General features: G+C 40.5%; 1 protein-coding gene across 1 annotated transcript in view; it reads right to left on the bottom strand.

Annotated features, from left to right (window-relative positions):
• LOC310638956 (lipoxygenase homology domain-containing protein 1-like) overlaps positions 1-19,781 on the bottom strand; it is a 215,031-nt gene that overhangs the window by 57,771 nt on the left and 137,479 nt on the right. Inside the window, exons 33-37 of the mRNA XM_083360317.1 lie at positions 16,928-17,082; positions 9,971-10,184; positions 8,963-9,153; positions 6,211-6,421; positions 1,379-1,533 (exon numbers count right to left, since the gene is read on the bottom strand). Of these exons, the coding sequence (XP_083216443.1) occupies positions 1,379-1,533; positions 6,211-6,421; positions 8,963-9,153; positions 9,971-10,184; positions 16,928-17,082 (926 nt within the window). The remainder of the gene's footprint in view (positions 1-1,378; positions 1,534-6,210; positions 6,422-8,962; positions 9,154-9,970; positions 10,185-16,927; positions 17,083-19,781) is intronic.

Below are 19,781 nucleotides of genomic sequence, written 5' to 3'. Positions count from 1 at the left end.
GTGTTTCCCCCCTCGTAAGTTGGGTCCTGAATAATTTGGGTCAGGTCCATGGCCATCAGGGAAGCCATGAACTCTCGGGCCACCTATGACGCACTGCCCAGGGAAGATTAAAATCTCCCAGAACCATAAGTCTGGGAAATTCAACCGCCAATCCCGAGAGGGCGTCAAGTAGCCCGGGCAGAGCCGTTGCTACGCAGCTTGGAGAGAGGTATGCAAGCAACAGGCCCAACTGACTACCAGGACCCCACCTTAAGAGGAGGGACTCACATCTGTCTATCTGAGGGGCAGTGGCCTCCCGTGGACGGAGGGTCTCTCTAATAACGACTGCCACACCACCTCCCCTACCCTGAGCCCGAGGTCGGTGCAGCACATGGAAACCTGGAGGGCATAAATCAATCAGAGGGACCCCTCCCTCTGGGCCCAACCAAGTTTCCGTGATGCATGCCAGGTCTGCATCCTCCTCCTCGATTATTACACAAAGAAACTTTACTTCCTTCTGAAGCATCTTAGATTAAACTTATTCAGCGGTTGTATACTGTACTAGAATAAGAATCTAATCTTTTAGGTATTCATCATTTAATTTATAATAGCATTATGTTATGCATTGCTTTTTCTTTCCCTACCTCCTGCAAAATTAATAACTTTTGTCCTTGTTATATCATTACAAGTTTTGCCTATTTGATATTTCATGTAGAACCTATTTATAGCAGCTTATTCTGATCAAAATTTATTCATCAGTCATGCAACAAATATGTTCAGTTTCACTATTTCTACTCTCCTATTCCTCAGAAGCAATCTGAAGCCAACTCATGGTTGTCATCACTTCAGCTGACCTTGAAATGCTGAGAGCATTACTGTGTTCTGTACTTTTGTGGGAGAGGAGAAAAAAAGACAAGAGTTGCCACCTATGTAAGAATAGGTCACCCTTAAGCTCTATGCAGTTCTTACAGCAAACCAACTCCTGGTGCTGTTTCAAATATTCTATAGCTAAGGCCACAATAAATCAGTTCTGCTTCTGAATGTAGCAGATATCATGGGATACATTTGTTGTTCACAAAAGATGTGAGAGTTCTCAATTGTTAATCAAGCAGCACTAGCTACAGACCAACTACGAAAATTATGTACACATTTTATGAGTATAGCATCAGTATAGTTTATACTGATCCAACATAAACCTGAATCAAGAAGTACACAAAGGATTAAAATTATAAGATGACTAAAAAGTGAATATACTGTAGCAAAGTTGATCAATACTTAACCAAACATGATTCAATGTCATGCCATTACATAATAAGGAAATAATTCCTTACACTTAAAGTATGTCTATTAAAAGCATACAGTATGCATACCTATTATGTAATATATATCTATACATTACCTGTCCTCTACCAAACGTGATTGGTCCTGTTTTAGAATTATTAAGCCATCGTTTTCCTGAGTCACCTCTATCTCCACAAATACAAAAATAAGCATCGCCACTGGCGTCAGCTTTCTTCCTGTCTCCAGTATATACATGGGTAGAATACTCAACAACTGAAGTAAATAAAGAAATATATAGTATTATAATGAGGGTAACTGTTGAGATTAGTTGGGAACCACATTGCATTACTGGTACATATAAATTTTCAATCTGCCTTGGTGGAGCAGTGGGCTAATGCCTCCTTAAGTATCACCAGCTGCCTACAATTAGTGCAGGTTCGAGTCCCACCAGGCTCAAGGTTGACTCAGCCTTCCATCCTTCCGAGGTAGGTATATTTTCTCTTTTGATATCATATTGCTAGCCAGCCACTGATATGTAGTATTCTCAGTGGTTTTTTTGTAAAAGAAAAAGGTGCCGGAACTCACATACAACCCGCCTTGCCTAGCCTACAAGGTTCCATCCAAAAAAGGTGCCGGAACTCCGTTCTGAGCGTTCTATAAGAAAAAAAGCCCTGAGTATTCTTATATCCCTTTCTGGTCTGATACAATAGTGAGACTATTACCTGCGTCCTCAGAGTCTTCAGGTTACTTCCAATGTTTGATATTTTGTTATCCTTACCCTACTATTTGATTCCACATATTTCAGCAGAAAAAGTAATTGTCAATTTGTCAAATTTTTATAATTTTAGTAGCTGTTCTGTCATATTCTTGATCACTTCAGAGCCTATGGATTCAGTCAGCTCATTTATTTTAGTTCCTCGTGGAAGTGAATCACCAATTATAATGCCATTATTTGCTTTTTATCTTTTTATAGGGCACAGTTGCATCCTTTCTACCCTTTAGGGATCCATCATCCTGTTGCTAGCTCTGCTGATTTCTTTCTTTCCCTAAATTCTCTGAATTTGTTTCATCTGTAGAAGTCTGAAGCTGTTCCTATTTCAGTTTTTACATGTCCTTGCTTTTAGCTGTTACCTTATACATTGCATTTGGTCTTCTGTTTGTCTGTGTTACAGCCCTCTAAAGTAGATCAGACTAGAACAGTTGCAGAATCTTGCAAGTCTGAATGTGTTTCTCCTCCTCCCTCTTTTATCTTCATGTCACTTGGGGGTGGATGACATTCAATGTATTTTCATAGACCACTTTTCTGACCTGGGGTCAACCCACTTTTATCTGATCATTGCCTTGGTAATGAATATTCCTGAATGAATATTGCTCCCTCTATGTTCTCCAGAGAAGGGTTGTTTCAGCTGAACAACTTAGTTATGTTTTTGTGTTCTCTGCCCTGAATTCCCTTAGGTAGATGGGTGGCTATACAAATCAAATCAAATTTTAAAAATCTGCTCCTGTGGTAGAATTTCTTTCTTTGAACTGATAAATCTTCTTCCTTTCTCATCAGTTGAGACATTTCCTTTGTTAGTCATATGTTTCACCAACCACACACTTATGCACTCTTCAGCACTGGTACATATTGGTTAGAATTGACAATGAAGATATTGCAATGGTGAGTAGCTTCTGCCTTTTAGGATCAACCGTCTACAGAAAAGGATCTAGCAGTCAAGAAATAAACCACAGTCTACCATTCAGTTATGAACGCCTTGGAAAAATATATTCAAATGCTGGGGTATATAATATCTGTATCCACAAAGATCAGACTCATGCAAGCCATGGTATAGTGAAGTGGACTATGAGTTCTAAGATATGGAATACCGGTAGTAGCACCTCAGGATAGTGACATATTAGGAAAGTCTAGTAAACACTATTGGCTTTTAATGAGGAACATAATTAGAAATCTTAGTAATATACTTAATAATAGTAATAAAGTTGGAAGGGACCTTGGAGGTTATCTAGTCCAACCCCCTGCTTGATAAAGAATCTTGCAGGGATCCAGACATAGCTGTAGGCAATGGATAATATGTGCTATTTATTTATTAATGTGAATAAACTATGAAAGATAAAACAAATATAATTTATTATCAGTGGAGATTTTATGTCTACTGTATGAAGTAAAGCAAAATTGGGCTCTTTTTTTTAAAGGGCTGTGCAGAGATCTGACAAGTTGTTGTATTCTTGGCAAAGCAATGTTTCTATTGCTGTTTTTGGCATAACTGCTCTTCAAACCAGATTAACGGATTTATATATACTGTATGGGGACGCGGTGGCTCAGTGGGTTAGGACGCTGACCTTGTCGATCAGAAGGTCGGCAGTTTGGCGGGTCGAATCCTGAGTGCTGTGTAACAGAGTGCGTGTCTGTTACTCGTCCCAGCTTCTGCCAAGCTAGGAGTTCGAAAGCACGTAAAAATGCAAGCAGAAAATTAGGGACCACTATGGTGGGAAGGTAACAGCGTTTGTGCACCTTTGGCGTCTAGTCATGCCGGCCACATGACCATGGAGACATCCTCGGACAAACGCTGGCTCTTCGGCTTTGAAACGGAGATGAGCACCAGCCCCTAGAGTTGGAAATGACTACCACACATGTGTGGGGGAACCTTTACCTTTACATTTATATACTGTATATGTGCACTGGTGCAATATCTGTTCTCTCTATCCAGGACTGAGTAAAAAGACATTCTCATTAATCTGCACCCTTGGTAACAAGAAGTATCTGATTTTCCTGCTGCAAAAGGAAAGGCTGAGAAGAGGTAAGTTTTCCATTTCATTTACCGGGGGGAGAGAAATCAGGCAATATAAACTTCAATAATTTTGAAGCTATGCAAGCAAACCACAGCACACATTTTAGAAATATGTGCTCCAGTATGTGCACAAAATTAAAAGCTGTTACACAGACCCCGTGCCAAATTTCTGTGTGTTCCTTCAGCAGATTATTTCTTTTTAATTGGATGTGTGGAAAAATAGATGTCTTGGTGAAAGATCTAAGCTCTGCCATCAGATGTTGTTCAGTTTCAATAAACTAATTTTCACATTTCATTTTTCCTTCTTTTTTGTAATGCAGTACTCATTTTGGGGAAACTAGAGAATGCAAGATTTTAATAATACAGTGCAATATGGAATGAATAAAAATATTTTCAGTTACAGATTATTTTCAGTGTACACTATGTTTTTCCCATTCTTAATTTAAAATTTGTAACATTTAAACTTTTAATAGCAATTCAAAATGTCTCAAGTGTGGAATACGTATAATTGCTAAGGTAAACAAGTCAAAAGAAAAGCAGCCAGTGAAGTGGCCATTTTAATCAAGATTCTTTACCTAGGAATATCTCACTAAATGTACTGAATGTATTGATTTTTCAATAGATGGGTAGATCATTCAACATGATTCTCACAATGCCATAGTAAAACTTATTTTGGGATAAGAACCACTATGCAAAACACCATATGAAGGAAAACTACCAGATAATAGGAAATAATAATCTATTCTAATACATGCATGATGGAGAAAAGAACAAAGAAATACGGTACCGTATTTTCCTGAAAGCATTTCCTACAAAGCTTTTTTCAAGGCTTCTGATTTTCTTCTTGAGGGATGAATTAAAGGTTGTGGTACTTTGTGAATCACTTGATTAATAAGTGTGAACATTTTTTTTGAAAGAACAAAATCCTCGAGAAACATGTCATTGGCATTGCAAAATTAAAATATGAAGGAATCTGACACACATCAATGGCTAGGTTTTTACATACCACTGAACATGATGTACATCATGAAAAAAGCATTTTTAATCACAGCTTCTTGTTAGTATTTACTTTAAAATGGAGTATTATGGATGAAACGTGAAGTAGCCACTTCACAAAACATATTCTTTTCAGATATGGATGACTTTTAATTACTGCAAGTTACAGGAGTAAATATTGTGACTAAATATCATGAACAGCAGCAGCTTAGCACACAGGACAACAGTGGGAACTTTTGGGTGGCAAGAATGAGTATAAAATATTTGGCAAGGGGTGACGGGTGGGGTGGGGTAGGGAATTAAAGATTGCAATAGATTGGACCATAACACAAAATGGATGGGCAAAGTACTCATAGAAGTAGAACCAGGAATTTATTTTTATTTTCTCTTGGTTTATAAGATAGCTTGTTTCAAATGGTATATAAAACAAGTTCCAGCCTGTATCTGGAGAATGGTGAGCCCTTTCTCACTTAGCATCTTCAATCAGAACTTGGACAGTCATCTGTTGCGAATGTTTGAATTCAGGATTTTCTGCATCCAGATAAGGGTTGGACTAAATAGTCTTCAAGATTACTTCCAAGTCTGAGATTTGCAATATCAGCTTTATAACTTTTGTATCAGAAAATAAATGTTTTGGAAAGGTAGAATTGACAGATTTATCCACATGATAGATATATCATAAAATATTAAAGTATTGGGAGGATATTACTTCCCTGCTAAAATGATTTAGACTAGGGATACTCTAAATGTTTTGTTCTCAGAATGACCGTTTGATTGTTGCAACACAAAACAAAACTTAGTTATTTCAAAAAGCATTGCTTTCAGCATCTGATTTTTCTGAGTGTTGCAACTATTGGAATAAAGATATGTTATAATATGTGTAGAGAGCCAGGTTGGGGTAGTAGTTTAACACCAGGATACAAACTAGGAGATGGTTTGCCTTAGGTATGAAGCCAACTGGATGATTTGGGGCCAGTAATTTCCTTTCAGAGCTAGGAAGAAGCCAATGACAAAACATTTCTGAAAATCTTGCCAACAAAACTTGTGACATCCATCATTTTACAATCTCAGGTCAAAATTCATCTTTGGACCTTTATTTAGTCAGTATGCGACATTATCAAAGGCTTTAAGCTTCTGTTAAAAAAACAAAACAAAATTATCTTACCAGGCAAAGGATCCTGGTCTGCAAAGAACGCTGGTAATTCAACACAGATGTCCTCACTGGGTTTAAACCAATAATCAAAATTTAACCACATCTCTTGTTTGGTATCTGTATGCTTCATATGCAATATGTCCATATGCCAGGACTCCTTTAGTTGAGCATAGTCACTGGATATCTGAATCTTGTAAAGTGATCCAACATTTGTCAGTTCATCCTATTTATTTGGGGAAATAAAATCAAAATAGCACAATTAGAGCTTTAATTTATCTATAGTTTTATTTCAGGTACCGTATTTTCCGGTGTTAAAAAGACGACTTTTTAACACATGAAAATCTTCTCAAAAGTCGGGGGTCATCTTATACGCTGGGGGTTAGGGTTAGGGGCAGTTTTATTGTCCGATGTTACAGGAAAAACCAGAGGCAACACCCCTTCACACATACACACATGCAGGCAACCTCGGCAGCTCATTGATAGGGTGAAGGGGGAGGGAATCACAAAATTGCTGTCCGTTGTCGAGCCCTGCGGGCCCGACACTTCGCAGGGGGTCTCGTTCCAAAAACAAGCCCTGCTTCACCTACCCACACAACCCCCACTGCACACGGCTCGCTCCATGACCCGGCGCTCCGACAAACAAGGGAGGAGGTCGCCCGTAATCAGCAAGCCCAACTATCAGCTGATCGTCGGTTCTTGGCTCTGCAAACCCAATGACCAGCTGCTTCACAGCGTTTGCACGCGCCTGCATCGCAGGGCACTCAGGAGGACAGCCCAGTCTGCCTTGCTGTACAGGGAGCCTGGGCACTACAAAACATGCCAGCTGTTCCCTTGCCTGCTGACAGACCTGTGCCGGGACTGCATGCTATAGCCTGCGTGCTGGAGGCAAGGGCCAGCTGTTTTCTGTCGGTGTCAGATGGACCGGAGCCGGGGACTGCTGGAGGGCGGCCCTGGGACATGTGGACAAGCCCGCTGGAGCCAGACAGGGATGAAGGGGGGCAGTTGGTTGGAGAGGGATAGGCACACACTGGGAGCACATTAGCGTTTTCACCCGGGTTGGGGTAGAGGGGGTTTGGAGAAGAGTCACCCAGGATACTAACAGCCGCAAGGTTTACAATGCTGAAGTTGTCGAGAGTCGGAAGCATGTGGAGGTTAAAGAAACACAGGCAGGCTCTGGATGCCGGAAGTGTACTTTGTATATTGCTAAGCACATTGATTTGTGCTTTAGATTGTAAGCCGCCCTGAGTCTTCGGAGAAGGGCGGGATATAAATGGGATTTTTTTAAAAAAATTGTGTACTACCGCTCAGATCGTCTTGGAGACAGGGAGGGCTGGGCAGGCAGGGAGGGAGAGCTGACCCACCCAATCCAAGCAGACTTTGTAAGCAGTGGGGTAGTCTTATACGGCGAGTATAGCCCAAACCCTATAATTTAACAGGAAAAGTAGGGGGTCATCTTATACGCCCAGTCGTCTTATACGCCGGAAAATATGGTACCAATAATTTCAAGGTACTGCCTAGAATTTCCTTTAATTATATAAAAAGAACTGTAGGGAAAAATAGCACTCCTTCAGACATTTAAAGTAGATATTAAATCCTGAAAAATATTTCTATATTATTCACATGGCTATTTTGTGGGCATTATATTAACTACATAAATTTAATATATTTAATTTGATAAACATTAGAAAATTAGTATTCTTTCTATAGAATATTTTAAAGCAATTGTGCAAGATACTCATATATATGCTGTTAAAATGTAAAGTTCACTTCAGCAAATACATATTTGAGAGATATACACATAAACACATTTAAAGGTTTAGGACCACCAGCAGCAACTCTCTGTTTTGTATATATAATGGCTATGTTTATTTTAGTTTAAATGCAAAATATTTCATACAATTCTAAACTACAGTACAGCTTTGTTTTAATTTATTAGAAAACTATGGAGTCATTGATTTATAATCTATCATTTATAGGCCTGCAAACATTAATGTAAGCAAACTGTTTGTTACATTGGTTTTATGAGATGCTGTCTAAATGTAGCAACAGCAATAAGAATTCAAGGAAACTATTCACACGGTACCCATTGTACCTATATTTTATACCCTTGCTATACATTTTTTTAAAAATAAATGAAGTAGATGAAACTTGATATCCACTAACCAACATTTTTGGATAGCTGTCACAATTTTTAAAAAATTGAGGGGCTTATTTCTCCTTCCTGCCATAGCATTCTTTTTCTAGCTTAGTACCTAGCAAGGACAGAGAATTAAAACAGGGTATTATTTTAATCTTTCACAATGCCCCTGAAGTTGTGTTGTTCTCGGGTGGATAGACAAAACTAACATTGTTTGGAGTGCCACTTTCAATGCTGCAAGAGAAGATTTTACCGTAGAAGAAACCTGTACATCCAATAAAGTGATGAGCAGAACTTTGACTTTATGCCACTGTATCTTGAGTTGTGAAAAAAAAGTGTGGCTTCACTGAAACTGTGTCACTATTATTTTTAATAACTCATCATTTCGCATGCCAACATTTTTGAGGTCATCGCCTAAAAAAGATTATTTCTCAGAGGAATTACCTCCAAAGAAATTGTTACAGGATTTAATGTTAGTATATAGAGCACTTTCAGTTTTTTAGACCATTATATTTCTCCTCTCTTGAGTCCCACATGCAGAAGCAATACACCTATATCACATATTATACATGAATTTTTTATCTATGACTGGTTTTTTGTTTCTCCATAAAATAAAAAGCACATTACTTTGATTTGTGTTGTCTTTCCTAAAAGTTGCAATGCCAACTTTTTGTGACCTTTATCTCCATAAAAGGTGAAAGTAAAATGCATTGGATCAGTTTCAGCATTTATGTCAGATCCAGTGATATCCATTATCCATAAACCTGATATCTGCTGATTAATTGGAGAATATCTTGAAGAAGAGAGCCTTCTTTTACCTTAACAGAAATTGAAGCAATAATAATAATAACAATTATTACTACACAATTCTTAAATTTCACTGATTTCAAAGAATTATTCATGTTCTTAACTTGTTATCAGTAAGATTTAAACAAAGAGCTTCATTTTGCCAGAATTATACAACAGTGGTGAGCTCTTTTTGCTATAACCATGACAACAATTCATGAATAACACCTCATCAATATAGATAAACAGTTATCCTTTAAAAATTTAACATGTAACCCTCATTTTATTAATCTCAAATCTGAGATTTAGAACTCTTAATTGATGTCAGTTAGGTTTCACACTCTTTCCTAAAGATAATTATTAAGGAATAGACAGCATTCTTTAAATTAGCAGTCCAAATATATTGTTCCCATCCAAGTAAGCCATGTTCCTCAAACTGTACTGTATCATCTGCAAACAGTATTTAGTATAATAATAATGACAGATGGCACTAACAAATGGGTCCAATGAAATACACTTGCAATCAGGACATAAATAGGAACATGCTGTATGTGATACTATTCTTTATAAAATTATGGCTACTAACATTAACTTAAGGGAAGAAAAGCTCATTTGACACAATAGAAAAATAAACTAGTATTTTAGATATTCCTATCATATCTCAAGACTTATGTCTCAAAACCTACAATCAAGATTGCTATCATATAATTTTTTGGATTTGCCAACTATTTAAAATCAATTGTTATTTATAAGTCTTGAAATAAAATATAGATATCAATATTTTATGCATATTTAGCCAAATCAGAAGGCAAGATATAATTAACTTGATTAACTAATAAAAGGACCTACCTATGGTTTCAATCTCACAAACAGTGTCACAGATTCCCATATGTGTATCTAGCCAGTTCCAACATGGAAAGACCCATTCTGTGTCAGAGCTTTCTGATTTCTTAATGGTTACCATTTTTAAGTATATTCCAGAACCATAACCTTCTCCATCATGTCCTACAACTATCTTTTTTAAATGGCTCAAGGAAACTGCTTCTATCAAAAAAGAATCCACCTGTAAAAATGAAATTGAGTTACATGGAAAATGTGTACATCTCATAAAAATACCATGAATATAAGTCTAGATATTGAATTTTCAATCACATTAAGTAATATTCAATGTTTAAACCCAGAGACTTTTGACAGAAATTTCATTTTGAAAATTAATGTAAAGTTCAACTCCTCAAAAAGTTACTTATGCTGAATAGATCATTCCAACAAAATAAATTGCTGACACCTGAAAGATTGTAACTGTAGTACACATAGAAGAGCAAACGTATTGTTTCATTACTAGAAGAAAAGCTATAGGAAGAGAAATATGAATAGGAAGGAAAGCATAAAATAAGGTAGAAATTGGGAAATGATTACTCTGTGGAAAGTGGAAAAGAAAAAACCAAAATATGGATGGAAAGAAAGACAAAACAATTTAGTAAAGAATATATGTGAAAGTGAAAATATATGTTTGCGTGCATGAAATGAATGTGTGGAATACAGTTCAATTGATTTTATAGAGATTGATGAGTTTCATGAATATTTACTGGTGTGCCAGTTAAGAATTTTAGGGATTGTAGTCTACTCAGTTTTGGAGGCCTCAGCTTGAGAAGAAAGATTAGTCTGACATCATCGAAGATAAATCTAGCAGTTGCCTTTTCTGATGTTATTGTATAGTGGGTTCTGGACCACATGGCAATGAAGGAACAGATGAGTACCACATGTCAGCTCTTTATTAGTGGTAGGTGCATACTGAACAATGGGGGTTACCTGGACCCCTTATATACCTAGCCAGGTATCACTCTGGCCAATCCATCCATCCGTATCTCCCGCCGAAAACCCTTCAGCCAATCCGGCCACAGCACAGCGCCACCTGGTGGTACCTGCAGAGCTGCTGCTCCCACCCCATACATAACACCCCTTCCCCCTTTAAAGAAAAAAAAACATAGAATACAATTGGCATGCATAATACATTACAACACAATATCAATAATATACTGTGAATGGCTCAGGCCTGTTCAAGATTGCACATAATCTTCAAGATATGTCGGTGGTCTGTGAGTCCTGATAGACCATCTCAGTCCTTGCTGGTCTTCCAAATCATCATTGGTAATGGCTGAGCCCTGGTCCCAATGTTCTGTTTGACCCAGTCCCTGGTTTCCCCTATTTTGTTCAAATGTTTTTTGTTGTGCTTGGTCACCCTGAGACCCTTCAGGAACCCGCTTCCTGATTTGATCTACATGACTCCTGATCTGACGATTCCCCTCCACCCCTACAATGTAGGACAAGGGCCCAGTTCTGTCAACCACCACCCCCAGAATCCAAAAATGACCTGGCCCGTAGTTCCTTGCCCAAACCAAGTCATTATTGAGAAATTCTCTAGAGACTCTGGGATGCTCAGTCTTAGTCACTCTGTCAGGGTGCAGCCTGTCCAATTTGGTGATGAGCCTCTGGCCCCAACAAAGTTCCGCTGGACTCTTGCCTGTGGTAGTGCATGGTGTGGTGTGTTGAGCTAACAGGAACTGTGCCAACCGTTGATGCCAGTCGCCATTGATGATGCGCTACAATGCGTCCTTGGTTGTTCTTACCATGCGTTCTGCTAATCCATTGGTCGATGGGTGGAAGGGCGCCGTTGTAACATGCCTAATCAAGTTGGCCCTGGTGAATGCCTGGAATTCAGCCGAGGTGAATTGAGGCCCATTGTCTGAGACTAATACATCTGGAAGGCCGTGTGTGGCAAAGAGTCCCCTGAGCACTTGGATGGTTTTGGCTGAGGTCATGCTAGTGACTGGTATCACTTCTAGCCACTTAGAGTGGCTGTCTACCACCACCAAGAACAACTGTCCCTGGAAAGGGCCTGCATAAACAATGTGTACTCTGGACCATGGAGTGTGTGTCTCTTCCCATTTGAGTAATGGTGCATGGGGCATCTCAGGTCTGGACCTTTGGCAGTCATAACAACTGTTAGCCTGTTCCTCAATAGCCTTATCGAGACCAGGCCACCACAGATAACTTCTTGCTAACGCTTTCATTCTGACTATTCCTGGATGTCCTTCATGTAATGACTTAATGACTGTGTTTCTCAGTGTTTCGGGAATGATGACCCTACTTCCCATAAGAGGCAGCCCTTGTGTGCCGACAACTCATGCCTCCTATTGAAGTAAGCCTGGAATTCGGTTCCTGGAGACTTTTCTTGCCACCCCGTGACTACCCAAGACTGAACTCTGCTTAGGACTCTGTCTGCTGCTGTTTCAACAGCTATGTCTTTTGCCTGCAGGGGGCACTCTGGTAGATCCTGAATGGACAGTAACTCGGCTGCTGGTGCTGGATCAGGTTCAGCCCTGTCTAAGGGCAACCTGCTTAATCTATCTGCATGGCCCATTTCTTTCCCAGGTTTGTGAACTAACTTGCAAGAGTATGCAGATAGGAATATGGACCACCTAAGCATTCTGGGTGATAATATTTGAGGTGTCTGTTTGTCCGGTGTGAACAAACCCAATAGAGGCTTATGATCTGTGAATATGGTGAATTCCCTGCCATAGAGGTAATCATGGAATTTCTTGACCTCAGCCACTATGGCCAGGGCTTCCTTGTCAATTTGAGCATAGTTCCTTTCTGCCCTAGACAATGTGCATGAGTAGTAGGCAATGGGCACTTGGTCCCCATTGTCTTCAAGATGGCTCAGTACAGCACCCACTCTGTATGGGGATGCATCACATGTGATGCATATAGGTTTTGACTCTATGAAGTGGGTGACAGTGGAGTTACTAGACAGTAGCTCTTTCAGTTTTCTAAAACTTTTTTCATGACTCTTTGTCCAATTCCAAACAGCTTGCTTGTCTAGGAGCCTGTGCAGAGGCTCAGCTATGGCAGTTTTGTGTGGAAGAAATGAATGGTAAAAATTTAGGAGCCCCAGGAATGCTTGTAATTCCCCCTTGTTTTTTTGACTGGGGACCATTTTTATTGCCCTCACCTTGGATTCAGCAGGATGAACCCCCTTGGCATCTATTCTGAAGCCTAGGAACTCAGTAGATGTCACCCCTATGCTGCACTTGTCTTTTTTAAGTTTGAGCCCTGCAGAGCGAAATCTGTTTAAGACAGCCTGCAGTCTTTCAGCCAATACCTCCGCAGAGCTTCCAGCGATGAAGACATCATCAAAGTAAGGGCATACTCCTGGAATGTCCTTCAGAGTTTTCTCCATCACTTCTTGAAAGATTCCTGGAGCCACAGAGATACCGAACTGTAAACGGTTAACTCTGAAAGCTCCTCTCTGTGTTACTATGGTTTGCACGTCAGCCGTCTCCCTGGTAACCAGGAGCTCCTGTTACGCTTGCGCCAAATCGAGCTTTGCAAAAATAGCGCCGCCCTGAAGAGAGGCAAGGGTGTGGCTGACCGTCAGAACCGGGTAAGCATGCGAATTGAGGGCCGGGTTCACTGTGCATTTGTAGTCAGCGCAGATCCTCACTTCCCCATTAGCGTTTAGTGGGGTAACTATAGGAGTCTCCCATTCCCCCCCTTCAACGGGCTATAACACCCCCCTGGTCCACTAGCTTGTCCAACTCCCTCTCTATTTTATTTTTAAGGGCAAAAGGAACCCTTCAGGGTTTGATTCTAATGGGCATGATGTTGGGGTTTAGCTTAAGCTTGATGGGTGGCCCCGTGTATGTGCCTAGCTTGTCCTCAAATACATCTGCAAACGTTTTGCAGATGGATTCTAGGCTCGTGGCCTGGACCCTATGGATCCCTGAGATTCCTATGCCCAGAGCCTTGAACCAGTCCACCCCCACTAGTCCTTTGGCCATCAACTACCAACACATCCAAGTTCCCACGAAACCCTCTTATCCCACAAAGTGGCCTCCCCCTTAATTTTCACGGGAGCATGCTGGAATTCAGTTAGTTTTAGGTTAGTAGGTCTTAAGGTAGCCCACCAGTTGCTCTGGCCGCACACTTGTTTAAAAGTCTCCTCAGAGATTATTGAGACAGCGGCTCTGGAGTCTAGCTCCATCTTACAGGGTATGCCCTGCAAGTGGACCTCTAGCATAATTTTGGGGTGAGTAGCCAATGGACCCCCAAGTGGGAAACAGCCTTAATGTTCACTACGGCGTTAGATGTCGCATTTTGGGATGTCCCAGTACCTTTTGGCAACATGTCCTCGTTCCTCTGATGGCTCCGGCAGACCACAGCGATGTGGCCTGTTTTTCCACAGATTCGGCACTTAGCTGAGTAAAATCTGCAGGTCACTCTTGCATGGTTCTCCCTGCAGCCGGCACACTTGGGACTGGTCGCTCCGGCTCCCGGAATAGCGTCAGTACCGGCCCCATCGGCAGCTCTCTGCGATGCCATCGGTCTCTGCTGAGCCCCCTGGTCTACCCGTGGTCGCGTTAGTTGTTGTGCCGGCCTCCGGTCTACCACATCGATCTCTGCTGCCTCATCGTTGTCCGCTCCACCGTACACAGCGCTCTCTGGTGCACTGATTCCCCGGAGCTGCTGCTGGGTCGGTGGGTTGTTTGACTGTTGCCGCTGGCTGCCTCATATGCCTGAACCTCGTCCAAAACCTTTTGCAGGCTCATTTTCAGCTTCGCGAGCAGTTTCTGCCATAGCCGCTTGTCACTCAGCCCGAAAGTGATACGATCTCGCAGGCGGTCCTTTAATTCAGGAAACTTGCAAAGATGAGCGGCTTGTCACACGTCTGCAATGAAGTCAGTTGTTGACTTGCCTGGCCTCTGGATCCGCTGGACAAACTGGAATGTCCACGACATCTCAGACCTCTTCGGCATAAAATGCCCATTCAGCTTGCTTATGAGATTGCGGTAGGGACCGGTTGTGATGGGCGTCGGTGTGAACAACCCGACGGCCACATCACAAACGGCAGACCCACTGATGTACAGTAGTGCCACCGCTTTCATGCGATCCTCAGTAATTCGGTTGACGAGGAGGTACCCTTCGACCTGGCCCAGGTACAATTCCCATCGCTTGGGCCAGTGAATGTCGAACGCATGAGTGAGTGATTTTTGCCATGGTCTGACCGGTCCTAAGATGCTGCTTTGGCAAGGGATTGAGAAAAAATTCTTTCCCTCCGATCCAGTGATTTCAGCTAGTGACTTCAGCTAGTGATTCAGCTCTGAGCGAAACAGTATCCCACCTTCGTCGCCACTATTGTGTAGTGGGTTCTGGACCGCATGGCAATGAAGGAACAGATGAGTACCGCATATCAGCTCTTTATTAGTGGTAGGCGCGTACTGAACAAAGGGGGTTACCTGGACCCCTTATATACCTACCAGGTATCACTCTGGCCAATCCATCCATCTGTATCTCCTGCCGAAAACCCTTCAGCCAATCCGGCCACAACACAGTGCCACCTGGTGGTACCTGCAGAGCTGCTGCTCCCACCCCATACATAACAGATATAGTTAAGGGTAATTAACTATTACCCTTCCCCATGTAATAGCCTGCAGAAGTTTGTGTTTCTTGATATATCTGTTATGGTGGTGCCTAAACAGTCTGTTCTTATTAGCAGATACTGTAAATAGAAGCGGAGCATAGGACGTATTAAGTTGTGTAGTTTCACATGGATAGTATTTTGCCACAGGAGAAGAGAGGGGCTGATTTTGAACTGGCTAAGAGGTAGAGTGTCAAAAAAAATACTGAGCAAGAGGAATTTGGGAGAGAGTTGATAGACATGTGCAACTCAAGAACTCAAGAAGTGTCTTTGGAATATTAGTGTAACTTTTTGATTAAAACAAGCAACAAACAAAACTCAACGAGGCTTTATGGGAATTGTTATGAAAGGATTGTTGTTAGTTCTAGGAGATCCCAGGGCAAGCCTCTTGAAGCAACTCAAGGAACTTTGAGCAGGAGGTTGATGGGAGGACCTGAAAGTTCAGGAAGAACTTATCATTGGTGGATAAAACTCTTCACACATACAGTTTTCACAGAAAACTGAAGAAAAGAGAGTGAGAAATCAACTGCCAGCCAGATGAAGAGACTGACAGTTTAGGAGAGAATATGCCAGTCAGCATAATTATTCCTTTCCAATCTCTAAGTAGGCAGTAAGGATAGCATTGTAGTAGCAACATTTGCATTTAGTTGACATACTAGTCCGCACGCATAAGAAGGCAAGACTGCCAAAAAAGAAAAAAAAACTTTACATGTCTAGTAAAGAATGCTTTGTTTTGCAATGGTTTTTCATTGGAAAATAACTCAAGTTTTTGAATCATTTTAAGTCTGTCATTTCCCCTGCTGCGTCTCAGGGAAAGGGAGGCTGGAAGAGAGAGAACAGAGTACAGAAAATGGCTATCATTGCAAAGGAATGCTACGTAGAATTGAAAGAAAAGGTTTATTTTGCTTTGCTAGGTTAATAACACAGAAAAACTAATCTGAAGAGCTGTTTTGAGTTCTATATGTTAGATCAATTAGATCAATTCATGTAAATTCATCAAAGCCTGTGACAAACTCCCCACTCGTTATTAGCCTTGATTGCTTGGTGTGGTATTCAACATCACTAACACAAAGTCGATTGCTTTCCTTTCCTTTGCCCTGTTTCATGATATTTTCTCCTTTGAAAATGATGCTTGATGGCTATGCAATACCCCTGCTGTGCTAAGCCCAACCTATAACTAGAAGAAAGGAATATTTACTCTTCCCCATATAACAAACTACCAAATAATTACATGAAAATAAGAGGCTAATACTTTATTCATATATTTGTTAATATATTTTGATTATTATTATATAATATTTAAATAGTATAGGTGTTTTCTCCTTTACCTTGTTCCTTTGAAATTTTTCTCCTTCAATAAAGGAATCTTGAAGTTTCCGTACACCTGTATCTCCTCGTTCACCATAAACTGTTATATAAATGTTTGCAAAGGTTTCAGATCCCCAGAGATCCCCAGTGTGTACAGAGACTATATATTTATGCACTGCAAAAAGAAGTAATATTAGATGATCAGTGCTCATTGCACTGCATTGTTTTACTCTATAAACATAGGTAAAGGTAAAGGTTCCCCCGTACATGCGTGCTAGTCGTTTCCAACTCTAGGGGCCGGTGCTCATCTCCGTTTCAAAGCCGAAGAGCCAGCGCTTGTCCGAGGACGTCTCCGTGGTCATGTGGCCGGCATGACTAGACGCCAAAGGCGCATGGAACGCTGTTACCTTCCCACCGTAGTGGTCCCTATTTTTCTACTTGCATTTTTACGTGCTTTTGAACTGCTAGGTTGGCAGAAGCTGGGACGAGTAACAGGCGCTCACTCTGCTACGCGGCACTCGGGATTCGACCCACCAAACTGCCAACCTTCTGATCGACAAGCTCAGCGTCCTAACCCACTGAGCCACCGCATCCCTTCTATAAACATACACAGACATAAAAACATATCTATTCAATGTGCCAACAAAATATGCTTTGTTCAACCAAAAAACAAAAAATAAAAAAACAAAAGAAAATAGGGATCTTTAATTCACATATAGTATATAATTCAAATAAAATTGTGTCACCGATTGTAATGGTAGCCAAACACTGCCGTCCAAACAAGAGGGCTTACTTTAACTACATATAAGAAAATCATTGGTACCATATAAAATTGCTTCCGTCCAACAAATGGATTGGGAGATCTGAAGTTAAGCAAATAATCCTACAGTCCCATTTTCCTCTATCCAAAATATTACAGTGCCTATGGAGATTCTCAGTCATCCAGGTAATGGTTGTACCAAAGGTGCTTTTTTAGGAGGCAACTGGACTTTCTTGTTTGAAGAAAGAAGAAGAAGCTGAAGAAACATCTTGGATGGGAAGCAAAACATCTTCAAAGAAAAACAAGAAAGTCCAGTTGCCTCCTGAAAATGCACCTTTGGGACAAAAAATTACAGATTCTGTCTTTTTTTTTATTAAAGTTTCCTAGGTGTTGGTATCTTTGAGACCGAGTGATTAATGAAACCCTGATTATGGTTTCTCTGTGAAGTATCCCATACTGCACAGAGACAGTTTTCTGTTCCAATCTGTGCCATATGGTTTAGGTATTGTTACCCTGTTCCTGGATATGTGCAGTACTGAGCTTTCCAAATTGTTGGTCCATTTCAGATATCCCAACATCTGGAGTTTCAAAAGGCAACTGGACTTTGTTGGGGTTTTTCCTTGAAAATGTTTCATTTCTCATCATGAAGCTTCTTCAGTTCTGACTGAATGATGGGAAATGGAAGTATTTATATTCTTTGCAGGCTCTTGGAGGTTTATTTGTACCCACAAGATCACCTGAATTAGACTGCAAATGAGTGTCGAACCTTCTTGAGACTCCTGAAAGGACAGGAGATAGGTGATATTGTATTGTAGACAGGAAATAGGTGGCATGGTATCTCTCCTCACTTGTTGAGAGAGGACTGTTGAGAATAACAGAACTGAAAGGGACCTTGGAGGACTTCTAGTCCAATCCTCTGCTCAAGCAGGAACCCTATACCATTTCAGACTAATGGTTATCCAATTTCTTCTTTAAAACCTCTAATGTTGAAAGACCCACAACATTTGAAGGCAAGTCATTCCACCGATTAATTGTTCTAACTACCTTTTTGTCTGGAATGGCCAAATTCCCAGATAGCCATATTCTGGTCAGAGAAGACCACTGGTGTGAAAGATGGGTCAAAGATGCCATCTACATTAAAACTGAACAGCCTCTTTCAAAAGAAGGGGAGGAATATGACACCATCTGTCTCCTGTTTACAACACAGTCCTTTCAGCAGATCCAAGAAAGTTCCACACCTGTTTGCACTCTGATTCAGGTAACCCTGAGAATACACATAAACCCTCAAGTGGCCGCAAAGAATATAAATCCTTCCATTCCCCACCTTTCAGAATTGAAGAAGCTTCTTGAATGAATGAAAAGCAAAACATTTTCAAAGGAAAAAAACCCAAGAAAGTCCAGTTGCCTTGACTTGGATGATTGATCATCTCCATAGACATCTATCTCAGATTTTTTTAATAGAGTTCTACATTTTAAGTCCACTATTTGCAGTGGCTACAGGGAATAATGATAAAAAGTGCAGCTTGATTCTACTGTCTAAAATATCTGGTAACATGTGAGAGGAAAACAGTTCACGCCCATCTTATTTATTCTTCTCCTGTATGATGAGTTAGAGAAAACCTTGCAGCAGATTTGTGGAGCAAATGAAACCTTTGTATTATCTTAGCAGAAACTTTTTCTGCTAATAGAATCATATTATAATATTGTATATCAGAAGATACGAGCTTCTTCTAAATTTGAGGATTGCATTTTGGAGCTCATAAATACCTTCATATGGGTCTGCAATGAAGAAAAGGCATGTGTGTCTTAAAAAAATACTCAACTACTTCACAAAATGTTCAGTCTCAAAGCCTGGCAATAAATTCAACATAATTAGCAACCACCACCTGCTGCCCATGTTTCTCTGTAGTTCTCACTACTGACGACATGCAACACTATAAAAAAAACCTATTCATAGTCCAGAACCAATCCAATGCTTTCACAACAGCACAGTGGTGCCAATATTATATTGGATTATCTTCACTATAATCATTTACTATCCTACTAGCAGCAAAAATCATCCCTGGTGTTTAAAAAAATATTGGAATGCAGAGACAATAACCATGAGAGAACTT

The sequence above is a fragment of the Vipera ursinii genome, assembly GCF_947247035.1.
Source record: "Vipera ursinii genome assembly, chromosome: 3".
Lineage (NCBI taxonomy): Eukaryota > Metazoa > Chordata > Lepidosauria > Squamata > Viperidae > Vipera > Vipera ursinii.
Note: the sequence above shows the minus strand (reverse complement) of the source record. Positions and strands in the feature narration are given on the sequence as shown.